Source organism: Oryctolagus cuniculus, chromosome 1 (genome assembly GCF_964237555.1).
Source record: "Oryctolagus cuniculus chromosome 1, mOryCun1.1, whole genome shotgun sequence".
Classification (NCBI taxonomy): domain Eukaryota; kingdom Metazoa; phylum Chordata; class Mammalia; order Lagomorpha; family Leporidae; genus Oryctolagus; species Oryctolagus cuniculus.
In genome coordinates, this window is record NC_091432.1 from 39,320,699 (window position 1) to 39,333,889 (window position 13,191).

Sequence of the window (13,191 nt, forward strand, 5' to 3'; positions counted from 1 at the left end):
TCATTGTCAAGAAGCTGGATAAAAAGCAGAAGAACAGGGGTGCCAACCAGGCACTCTGATATAAGATGCAGGTGTCCTGAGCAGCATCTTATCTGCTTAACCAAATACCCATCCCGATGTTCTGTTTCTTGACCTGGATAGTATTTAAGGGTGTTTGTTTTATAATAATTGTTAAGCAATATACATATTTTATTGTATACTTGACATTTTCTGAGAGTAGATGCCAGTTTTCTCAGTGTTTAAAAAAGAGGTAACTATGTGAGGTGATAGATAATGGTCATCAGCTTGATTGTGATAATTATTTCACAGTGCATATATTTATGAAATCATCATGTTGCACACATTATATATATTTACTTTTTGTCAGTCATATCTCAGTACAGCCTGAGAACATTTTTTTTTTCTTTTCTTTTCTTTCTTTTTTTTTTTTTTTTGACAGGCAGAGTGGACAGTGAGAGAGAGAGACAGAGAGAAAGGTCTTCCTTTTCCGTTGGTTCACCCTCCAGTGGCCTTTGCAGCCAGCGCGCTGTGGCCGGCTTACTGCGCTGATCCGAAGCCAGGAGCCAGGTGCTTCTCCTGGTCTCCCATGCGGGTGCAGGGCCCAAGGACCTGGGCCATCCTCCACTGCACTCCGGGGCCATAGCAGAGAGCTGGACTGGAAGAGGAGCAACCGGGACAGAATTCGGCGCTCCCTCCGGGACTAGAACCCGGGGTGCCGTCACCACAGGCAGAGGATTAGCCTAGTGAGCCGCAGCGTTGGCCGAGAACATTTTAATAACTGTTTAAAAAGCCTTTTTTTGGGCAGGCACTGTGGTGCAGTAGGTTAAGCCTCTGCCTGTGGTGTCAGCATCCCATAGGGGTACTGGTTGTTGTCCTGCTGCTCCTCTTCTGATCCAGCTTTCTGCTAATGTGCCTGGGAGAGCACTGGAGGAGGCCCAAATGCTTGGGCCCCTGCACCCATGTGGAAGACCTTGGGGAAGCTTCTGATTCTTGGCTTCAGATTGGCCAAGTTCTGGCTGTTGTGGCCATTTGGGAAGTGAACCAGTGGATGGAAAGCTCTCTCTGTCTCTCCCTCTCTTTGACTCTACATCTGACTGTGCCTCTCAAATAGATGAATAAGTTTTTTAAAAAAGCATTCTTTTACATTTATCTTTAATCACAATAATACTTCCAATAATAAAGATGAAAACAGGTAGGGATAGAAAGATGCCAATTCACCTCTAAGAATATAAAGAAATGAGTTATGATAATTTTCTGCAAAGGAAGAAAGGCCTTTATGTGAAAAATTGTGAATGCAATTCATTATGAAAAATGAAATAATTTATGAGAACTTAGCAGTAAGGATATTTAGTAGCTTTTTGGGGGGAGTTGGGATGTATCAGATTGTGCTTAATTCATTTCATCAGAACAAGAATTAGACATTACTTTAGATTTTAATTTGAAAGATTGGATATACATGGTCTCTTTTAATATCTTATCTGATTCTGGGTCAATTGTCACTTTCCCTTTGTATGAATAGTTGGCCACAATTTGAATTTAAAAGAGGAGAAGGGAAGAAGCATTCTATTGCTATCCTTGTGGCTTAGTTTGAAAAATTTCCATATAATCGTGTCTAATTATTTCCTTTCTTTTGAGCTATAGCCAAGTCACATTTGATCACTAATGATTATTGTGGCATTAAAAGTGATGGGGAAAATATACCAAATTGCCACAGAAGAATGGTGTAAGGGAAAGGTTTCAGGCTGTTGAGGTAAACAATCATAGGCATTTAACCTCATTCTTTTGCCTCAGTTTCCTCACCTGTGTAATGGGCTAATTATTTTATCAGAATTATGAAGATTCAAGGTAATGACTATAAGGTGTTGAGCTCAACATTTAGTGAATAAAAGGTGCTTAGTAAAATATTATTCCTTCCATCCCAATAACAATTACTCATCCTGGCTGCCCAGAGTATACCAAGGGAAGAATGGGAATTGTTGATAGCAATTGGCCTTAATAGTTATCTCATAAATTTTGTCAAATGATTTCTAGAGGAGCATGAGACACAGAAATTATTTTTCTTTTCATTCACAAGATGATCTCATCCTCAAGTGGTTTTGTTGGCAGCAACATTAATTGCTGTGAAACTTGTACTGCAAAGGAAACCCCAGGGATCGGTTGATAATATAAACTGGGGTTCAGAATGACTGAAAGAATGTAGCTTCTTACTGTGCTTAAGGAATCCTAATCGTACTAGAATACATATTTAGAAGGTCCTTTTTACAACCCTCCCTCAGCCCCAACTAAAACATCATAGTCGGTACTATATCTAAAATAACTCATTAAAAATCCCAGTGTTTTTTTTTTCTTTTTACCAAGTCAGATGGGATCATAACTAAATTCACAGCTCAGACAAGTTTTCTTTCCATGTCTGAATTGTCTATGTTGCTTTACAATAACCCCAAAAAATTTTACTCAAGAAGGGCTATGTGGTTTTCTCAAGCAATTTCTTGGCTTGAAACTTCAACAAAATGGGCAAACTTGTTTTTCCTTTGTCTGTTCAACCCCCACACTTCACAAATGCTTTCTAGTAACATGTGTATCAAGCAAGTAGCTGTTTCAAAATCAGATTTGGAGGCAGTGCTAATGAGAGGAGCAATTTCTAAGGGGCCAGATGCCAAGGAATAATCTTTTTCGCTCATTCATCTCCAATCTCTAATGCAACCCAGCGTGTGAAATGCTGCTGAGTTGTCACACAGACTTTTTTTTTTTTTCTCTTTGGAAATGTCAGAAGAAATCCAGTGGATGCTGGGAAGCATATATAATTGTACTCCCCAGAGACTTTCAATAGTGTTGATTCTTAATCAGCCTGGCTACCATATTTGACAAACAGCTGTTAGAAACTGATTTTATTTATCTGATAAAGTCTGCATGCAAGGCTCTCATGCAGATGCAAAACTGGGCAGTAGTAGCAGCATTTTATGTTTCCAGCAAATTTTCATACAAAGGTTTCAAAGGGCATGATAGATATTAAACATAGACCTGCTGCTAGAGTGAGGCAAGTCCTCAGTAGAGGAGAATGCTCTGAGGTCTGAGGATTCAGGGCAATTGTGTGACAAACTGATCAATTTCTCACCTACACACAGCCCAGGATGGAGTCCTGATTAAATGCTATTTTCCTATGGGCCTTGTGAGCAGCTTCATGGGCAGTAAGGCAATACACATGCTCTAGGGCTTTGGGTCTTCAATTCTTTTATTACTTTTTGGTAAGAAATGTTTATTGTCTATCTCTTTTTTAAAAAATAGGTACAGATTCTTCCCTCATTCTTTTTTTTAAGGTTTATTTTATTTATTTGACAGGTAGAGATACAGAGAGAGGTAGAGACAGAGAGAGATGTCTTCCATCCACTGGTTCACTCCCCAGATGGCCGCAATGGCTGGAGCTGGGCCGATCTGAAGACAGGAGCCAGGAGCTTCTTCCAGGTCTCCCACGTGGGTGCAGGGGCTCAAGGACTTGGGCCATCTTCCATTGCTATCCCAAGCCACAGCAGAGAGCTGGATTGGAAGAGGAGCAGCCAGGACTAGAACCGGCGCCCATATGGGATGCCGGTGCTTCAGGCCAGGGCTTTAACCCACTACACCACAGTGCCGGCTCCCTTATTGTCTCTTGCCTTCCTTATTTTATTCCTAAAGTTATTATTTCAGAAAAAGAACTTTTTCCTTTTCATCTAATTCTTTCAGTCTAATCCTTGCTACATGTATTAGTGCAACTTGCTCTTCTCAAAAAATACAATACTCTTTAGAAAAGCAAATCTGACTGGCGCCATGGCTCAATAGGCTAATCCTCCACCTTGTGGTGCTGGCACACCAGGTTCTAGTCTTGGTCGGGGCGCCGGATTCTGTCCCTGTTGCCCCTCTTCCAGGCCAGCTCTCTGCTATGGCCAGGGAGTGCAGTGGAGGATGGCCCAAGTGCTTGGGCCCTGCACCCCATGGGAGACCAGGAGAAGCACCTGGCTCCTGCCTTCGGATCAGCACGGTGCTCCGGCCGCAGCGCGCCGGCCGCGGCAGCCATTGGAGGGTGAACCAACAGCAAAAAAGGAAGACCTTTCTCTCTCTCTCTCTCTCTCTCTCTCACTGTCCACTCTGCCTGTAAAAAAAAAAAAAAAAAAAAAAAAAAGCAAATCTGAATTTCTGGGCTCAATTCTAGAAAGAAAGCAGTTTTGCTAAGTCAAAAGTTTTACACTCTTTTGCTTGACTTACTAATAAAGAAGAGTCTCTTACAGTTGCCCATGAGAGTAATTTTTAAACTAGGGACTGATACATGTAGACAATGCTAAGGAGGAATTTCTATTTATTTATTCAAGAGGCAGAAAGAGTGAGACAGACAGAAGAGAGGGAGAGTCAGTGGGGAGAAAAGAAAGAGGGAGGAAGAGAAAAAGAAGAGAGAGAGAGAGCGAGAGCGAGCAGAGCAAGAGAGAAGGAAGTTTTCTTATCGACACATCCACTCCCAAAATGACTGCAATGGCTCAGGCTGGATCAGACTAAAGCTGGGAACTCAACACAGGTCTCCCACGTGGGAAGCAGCAACACAACTGCTTAAGTCTTTGCCTGCTGCCTCCCAGAGTCTGCATTGTCAGAGTATCACTCAGGCACTCCGGTATGTGGCCTGGGCCTCTTCACTAGCATTTTAACTGGTAGGTCAAGCACCTGGCCCCTAAGAAAGAATTTTTCAAGTGTTAATCTGATGGTAGTCTTCAATATTTTAGTGTGTGTTCCTTTTTATTAAAATTTCCTGTTTTAAAAATACTTTTTGGAAATATAGAGAACAGAATTCATGTATTTCACAGGTGCAGCTCTAAGAAGACAACCATACTTCCCTCCCTCCCTCCTCCCTACCTCAATCCTCTTTCTTTTCCTTCTCCTTTCTCTCTAATTTTTGAAAAGACATATTTTCAATCCACTCTGTAGATAACTGTGCTACCATCTGAACTAGCAATAAAGATACAACCCAGATAAGACAGCCATTTCTGTCTGTAAGGAGCTTAATAAAACATTGGCAATTTTAATAAGATATGCTTGCATTAGTTTCAAGGATTATCTTGACTAGTAAAATTACAAATAAAATAAGTAATTATATATGATATAGGTGGAAATACCTTTTTTGAAATGACATTAAACCCAAATGCTCCTATTGTCTTCCTCCCTCCCTCTCCCCTACTCCTGTGTGTGTGTATCCATGTGTGTCACATACAAATGAGTTTATATAAATAATTATACTTTGACATAGTTTATTTAGTTGCCCAATTAATTAGGAAATTTTCAGAGTATGATTTTTGTTTTTAGAGAAGACTTTCTGAATTACTCAGTGTTGCCTTGTTAGAATTATAGTCTTAAAAGATCATGTTACTACAACCCAGTAGAGAGTAGTGACACCTTACACTAGTGTTTTTCATTTTCTTTACACTGCATGCATTACCACTCAACATAAAATCTCTAGCAAGGAGTAGGAATTGCCTTTCTTTTTGTTAAGCATTTGTGGGACAGAGAAGTTCCTATCTTTCCTGATGCACCATGATGAATGTAAAATGGACGAATTTGGGCAAGGAGCAAAATAATGATTTTGTTTAATTTTGCAGTCTGATGAATCAAGGAAGGCTGTTGTAGGAGTGGTGGTTGGAGGGGAGGAGAGAAAAAGTTAGTATGTCAAGTGAGAAGATATAGAATGACCATAAAGCAGCAAAAAATAGAGCAAGATTTGGCATGGGTTGTTTTTAGGCACAATAAAAGGGCTGGAGAGAGAAAAGCAAGGGAGATGCAGGTAGAAAAAGGGAATCAAATAGGAAGCCAGGGAAGCATCCTGATCAAACAACTGAGAAAGGGACAATAGCTATGGTTGTTCCATTTTTTGAAGATGTTCAGGAGGTATTATATCTAATAAAAATGGCTTGTGTCTGAGTTGGATTAACTTGGGAAGAGCAAGAAGGGGATGCATGATATCATAGAGTCTTTTTTAATTATGTATTTACTAAGACCACATCTACTCACACAGCAGTAGCCAATGTAAATTTTAAAGAGTCTAGCTTTGTTTTCTCTTAAGGCCATATTGTTAGCTGGATATTGCCCCATTTGTCCATGCTTTGCACTGTTCTGCTGAAGTATCCATCCTACTCTGAACTGAAAGTGGTGTGCATTGATTGTCATACTTCCTACTTTGTGATACCAAAAAAATCTGAGGTTACTTTTCAGTATATCCCTTGGTTTTAATTAATTCTTATTTGCCCAGATTATTTAGAAGAAGCCAATTCAAATAGTTATATTCACTTGCATACATCAATCACCAAAGATAATTTTATAAAGTAGAAACACAAACATAATTCAGAAAAATATGCCTACAAATACTAATATGCAAAAAAGATATTCTGCTTTTGAGAAAATTATTTCATTCATTTGAGAGGGAGGTAGGGGAGGAGGTGGAGGGCAGAAAGAGAGAAAAAAGCAAAAAGAGAGAAAGAAAGAGATAAAGGGACAAAGATAAAGAGGAAGGAAGGGAGGGAAAGAAACACTCTCTAATCCAAATGTCTGCCTGGGCTATTGTGTGTTGCTTTCCAGCGGAGTGCATTAGCAAGGAGCTAGAATTCAGAGGGGAGCCAGGACCCAAACCCAGGCACTCTGATTTGGGATGCAGTCATCTCAAATAAGATCTTAGTCACTAAGACAAATTTCCACTCCAATATTCTTCTGTTTGGTTGACAGAAATTGTCATTCCTTTGACAATTACTCTGTAGGATATATTCTTGAAATATTTCTAAATTGGTATAATCATTGAAGATGGCATTATATTCATAGAATATAGTTTATGGCCATTTTCCATTGGTCTAAATCACATCATAAGATTCAGATAATTTCTTCAATAATATCATCTTCCTCAAAACATCTCCAGAAAGTTATTTTTATATGTGGAACAAGGATAGGGATGAGGCTGTTTAGGTCCAGTGTATAAAAACTTACATTGCTCTGAATCAAAGACTAAAATCCTTCCAAAAAGGTTACCTTTTTTTTTAACTTTTATTTAATGAATATAAATTTCCAAAGTACAGCTTATGGATTACAATGGCTTCCCCCCATAACGTCCCTTCCACCCGCAACCCTCCCCTTTCCCACTCCCTCTCCCCTTCCATTCACATCATGATTCATTTTCGATTCTCTTTATATACAGAAGATCAGTTTAGTATACATTAAGTAAAGATTTCAACAGTTTGCTCCCACACAGAAACATAAAGTGAAAAATACTGTTTGAGTACTAGTTATACCTTTTTACATACTGCTCCACATCTATATATATTTGACAACATAGGCAGTAGAAGTTCCTTTACTAACTCTTATTCTGCCCTCCAGGAAACCTTTCACCATCAAGGCATTAAGATTACTGAGCATTTCACATGGTGGCATAAAAAATATTGTCAAATGATGTGCTGACAAAATAATTACAAGCATCTGAGAAAATACAGATGTGGAAAATGACGTGTACTTTTGTCCTCAAAGCTATTACCATTCTGGTATAGTTGAACATAAGTTTATGATTAGGAAATTCTCTAATAATTACTGCATTCATCTGCTGTTTCAGTCTTAAAAACATCTAGGCATGTATGAGGGTACTTCAAAAAGTTTTTGGCAAATTCATGTTATGAATAATTTATGCGTGGATTTAAAAATATTTTTTGGCATGAAAATAAAATTGTCTTTTAATTCCTTTTGCATGAATGTTTTGAAGTGTTCTTACATTTAGTCATTGAACATTTATTCCCTGACTTTTATATATCAAGACTTTATGATATGCTGGCATCTATTGCTTTGGTTCATCCATTTTTTCTTTTCTCTACCTCTGTCCTATTTTTGATAATCTCTAGCCTCCATGATTTGTTTATTGCCTTCATTTATCCATTCCATTCATTCACTTCCAAACCAGTTATTTTTCAAACAAGAAATAGATAGTAAGTGCAAACACAACGATCTGAATGAGAGGGCGCTTGTTTTAGGCAGTTACTTATTTTACAAAGAAAACAGTATAGCTACGTCCAAGTATAACCAAGCAGAACACGATAAACACCACTTAGTGCATAAAACTGAGAATTCAGAGGTCATAAAAAACCCAAGGTCCACCCCAGCTGAGATTTAGCTTCTCTTGAAATACCCCTGCTTCTCCAGCAGAGTTTCTCAACCGTGCTGTGCATGAGAATAACCTGCAGAGTTTTTTTAGAAATCATGATACTCAGTCCAAATATCAGTCCTGCTAAAAAAACAAAACAACACCAAAAAAAAAAACAAAAAACAAAAAACAACAAACCTCTGCTGATGGGACCCAGACATCTAGGTTCCGATGTGCAACCTAGATCGAGAACCATGGTTCTAGACATTCCTTAGGGACATTCTTATCATTTGATATTTTGTTGAGGGATAACTTCAGAGAAAATATTTACTTTTCTCATTCTCTTAACAAAAGTAAAACAACAATCACAATAAAACTGTTCTTTAAGTTCTTAAAGCAGAGAATTTAAAAGTTGGCCCCCTCCCTCCAAATATTTAGAGAGATTTTGGAAATCAGTGGTAGAAGTAGGGGCAGATGGCAAGAAAGGTATTTCTTGGCATGCGTATTGTTTTAGAGAGATGAGAAAATATGATCATCTGAGGAAGGTGAAATGGAGTAGCTTCAGCCAATGTGGTTAGACAGCAAGGTCTTAGAGGGAGAAGGAAGAGTAGCAGAAGGGTTGATTTGTTTTGACAACAGATATAAATATCTGTTGTATTTATTCCAATATATTTATTTACTCCAATATATTTCACAACATTAGATCAGTGGCCAAATAATTAAGTCCTACTATAAGACAAAAAAAAAAAAAAAAGAAAATAATAAATCAGGACTAAGACTCTGACCCTTAGGTTGATGGGTGGGTGGGGAGAGTAAGGGAACTCCAACAAAAGCCCCCAGCTTTGGTCACTGTTATAAAATTGTGAAATAAGTTGGAAAAGATGCAAAAAGTTTGTTATTTGAAAATAAACAACTTAGATGTATTCTGAAGTGTTTTGTTTAACTACAGTGCCTGCAACCCACTTGCTTTCACTTTCTTGATGGTGAGGTAGAATAGAAGGCCAATGGAGAGGACAGACTGCATTCATACTTTGGTTCCTGTGGGAACTGAGGTTATAAGTTAATTCTTTGATTTTCAGATTCCTTATCAATCAACTGGAGGATAATATTTCACAGAGACCTTGTGATAAATAAAGAGCAAACAACAGAGTTGAGGCTCCTAATTATTTAAAGAATTTTTTCTCCCCTTTTTCTTTTATTGCCATAATGCCTAAGGCAGCTCAAATCCTTGTAGATGGAGGCGCACACAAATTTTATACAATGCAAATATGCTAATGGTAAAATAAAGTTCTTGGCATGGGGTGGGGTGGGGATTGGGTTGTCCAAATCTAAATATGGTGGAGTCTTCCATGAATAAATATGCTCAAGTCATTGACGGCCAGTAGTTGAATATTTTGGATCCTTTGTCAGTCTACACCAAAGTCTTACTCTAAATTGGGGTGGAAAGCTCAAAGGCTAGCAGGTCCTTTCAGGACTGGGGTGGAGGGAGGAATTCTGTAAACTGGAGAATGAGCCCATGCTTTCTTCAAGGGGCAGTCTTTATTATGTCCAGCAGATTGTTGGCATGTAGAGATTTAGGCACCGTTGGTGCTGGACTAGACTTTTCAAGGAAAGTTAAATTCATATTTAATGTAAAATCTGCCACTATTTTCTTTTAGCATCATGTGGGCCAACATAAACACATCTGAATCCAGCCTGTGTGCTACCAGTTTGCAACCTTTGGAATCTGAAGGTCCCTTTTACTGCCAATGCTCTCTGCTCTAGGAGCCCAAGAATAATTGCATCCATCTTGCATGAGGGGCTTACCTTAAAATTAGAAATACAGTTATACCCCACCTCCAGATAAGTGTTTCCTGTTGTTAGTGTTTCACTATCCATAATTAATGCTACTTCCGAGGAAATTCTTATGAAAACAGCTTCTTCTTCCAAAATTAAAATTAATTTTATTTCCTGTTACTTATTAAAGCATGGTTTAACTTTATATGTCTGGTGACTGGTTTCAATTCCCCAGGATCTAACTTTATTTTGTGCCAACTCTTGGGAGGTAAAACCTTAACAATCCTTAACATTTATAAAGTTAAATATTTTCTAAAAGTCTTGGAGAAACATAGCCTTTCATCCCACCAGTTATAGGCTGAACTGTATTTCTTCAAATTCATGTGTTGAAGCCCTAACCTCCAAAATAATTGCAAGTAGGGTCTTTATGGAGGTAATTAAGGTTAAAGGATGTTATAAGAGTGAGATCCAAGCCCAGAAGGTCTAGTGTCCATTTACGAAGAGGAAGAGGCAGCAGGAGCGTGCTACACACACAGGAAAGGCCACGTGGAGATATAGCAAAAAGACAGTCATCTGCAACAACAAAAAAGTCTCACCACAAACCAACCCTACTGGCACCTTGATTTTAGATGTCTAGCTTCCAGAACTGTGTGAGAAAACAAATTTCTGCTAAGTCACCCAGTCTCTGGTGTTGTATTATGGTAGTTTGAGAAGACTAATGTACCACTTATAAGTAGCCTGATGTCTCTGGTGCCTGATGTCTTTCAGCTTTTAGTTTTTCACAAGTTCTGGTCATTTTCAGAAAACTACTATTCTTTTTTAAAATTTTTTTAATTTGACATGCAGATTTATAGACAGTGAGAAAGAGAGACAGAGAGAAAAGTCTTCCTTCCATCGGTTCACTCCCCAAATGGCCACTATGGCTGGAGCTGCGTGGATCCAAAGCCAGGAGCCAGGTGCTTCTTCCGGGTCTCCCATGCGGGTGCAGGAGCCCAAGCACCCGGGCCATCCTGCACTGCCCTCCCACGCCACAGCAGAGAGCTGGACTAGAAGAGGAGCAACCGGGACTAGAACCCGGCGTTCATATGGGATGCTGGCGCCGCAGGTGGAGGATTAACCAAGTGAGCCACAGCGCTGGCCCAGAGAACTACTATTCTTAAACTCACCTTTCCATTTGATTTCCTGCTTAAAACATTATGGAAATTTCTGTATCTTTCATCAGAGGAGTTACCCCCTCTGGGAAATATGTGAAATGTTCCTTGTGAAGGAAGAAAACAAAACATTTTGTGACTCACCCATAAAATGTGAGATAGAGGAAACCAATCCTTTTCCCAAGTTTTACGATTTCTCCTCGCTTGTCAGATGCTCCTGTGAGTCGCACTATGCCTACTTTCTTGAGGGTGGCCAGCCACTTGTATGCATGTTCATCAGACTTTAAAACATCATCAAAATCCAGGGTAGGTAGCTGGAGCTCTGAGCCCCAGTACTGACATTCTGCAAATTAAGAAAATGAAGAAACCAGATGAATGACTTATTTTTATACACCTCAGAGAAAGAACTAGTTCCTTAGAGTTATTAAAGATTGATCACAGAGTTTACTAAATATTAGACATATTAGGAATGCCCTAGTCACCAGACCTTTCTTGGAGCTGTGCTGGTCTATTATATATGAGTTCTTCCAAAAGTTCAACTGGGCCTGGCTCTTAACAGGTATTCAGTATACCCTATTTGCTGAGGGAATGTTGTTTAGTTTATGGATTGCTCTTGGTCTGTATGTTGTCAGTACTTTTCTGCCTTAATACCACTTCAAAATAACTCTGAGATATTGCATGTGTCAACAGACAAGTTACATTGCTTAATTCGAAATAGATGATAAAATCATATGGCGGACTAGCACATCATATGCCTATTTGGATTGGCGGGTCTGATGTTGTTTGCCAGGGTAGGCACAACTCCTTATTTCTTATTTCACCTGATAAGATGTGTTCTTGGAATGAAGACATCCTTTGGAGTCAGCAACAGCTGCCCATGGGAAAGAAATTGCAGAATATTCCTGTGAAGAATAGACCCTTTAGTAGCAGTGCTATGGGAGATATGGTGAAACACCTTTAGATTTCTCATTTCTAATTATTTTATTCCTCTTAAAAATGTTTACTTGAAAACACAGAAAGGTAAGCAAATGTAAAAAATAACTGGCTTGCAAACCAGGCTCTCCAAAAAGAAGTGCAACACAGAAAAAATATCATTTTGCTAAGGGAAACAACTCATGTATTAAGAACTGCGTTTAGGAAAGACCTGACTTTAGCTAATGTAGTTGATTTCTTCCTTGGGAAGAAATTTGCCTTAGGAAATCAAAACTCCCCTAACAAGTGACAGAATGAGAACTTATGATTTAAATATCATCCTGAACGTGCTTTACTTTTTGAACTGCGGAACATAGCATGTCATGGAGAAAAAAAATCTCAAAGCCCTCAATTCAAGAGTGAAGAAAGGATCAGTGACTCTTGTAGTAGTTGTTGGCTGGAAGTCTCTCCCTCTTTGATGCCAGGATAGCAGTTTTCTGTGCACATAAGAATTTTTTAGGTGTGAGATAGTGGCTAAGGTATTGAAAAGATACAAGTAGGTATAGGGAGCCACTTCTCGCCTACTGGCTATTTGTTGCACAAAGACATTTGCAGAAGTGAGTGGATGTGTGTATGTAGGAAGACCAAATTAGGCTATAACTACATACACTGCCAACATTTCTGGGTTATTAATCATAACAGCTTACATAATGAGCCAGAATTTCCAAGGTCTAAATTACCAACTGTAAATTTGGCCTCCCTAGCAGCTGCATTACTTTGCTAGCCTATATTAATATCTTTAGTAGCAAGCATATTGTACAGGCTCAGGAGACTTAATTGTATCTTCTCAAGGAGCTGAACTGATATCTAGCCATAGGATCCTAATTTCTGTAATTCTTCTCTCAATGGGACTAATAAGAAAAACTATAATGTATGCTGCCTTCTTTTTTTCTTTTAAGCATTGCTTTTCAAATCCTTCTTGTATTTGAGAAAATCTTAGCATTTAATATTAATCAAGTCACCTCTGCAAAGAAGCAGGTCAGCACGTGGTCCATGCTGCTTAGACCGTGGCAAATTTGTTAAAGCAATAACAGATAATGAAGTGTAAAGATTTAAGGATATTGATTTGTTAAGATTTATATACAGGTTCTTGGACTTTCTTGATCATTTTAACTATGTAATAGTCATTTGCTGGCTTGTAATTTCAATAAGCCTAATATTTTAGCA

The 13,191-nt window shown here is 38.8% G+C and overlaps 1 protein-coding gene across 3 annotated transcripts in view; it reads right to left on the bottom strand.

Annotated features, from left to right (window-relative positions):
- Positions 1-13,191, bottom strand: part of BBOX1 (gamma-butyrobetaine hydroxylase 1) — a 78,185-nt gene that overhangs the window by 29,373 nt on the left and 35,621 nt on the right. For all 3 annotated transcript variants that reach the window (XM_008269063.4, XM_002709022.5, XM_008269060.4), the window contains exon 5: positions 11,197-11,395. In XM_008269063.4, the coding sequence (XP_008267285.3) occupies positions 11,197-11,395 (199 nt within the window). The remainder of the gene's footprint in view (positions 1-11,196; positions 11,396-13,191) is intronic.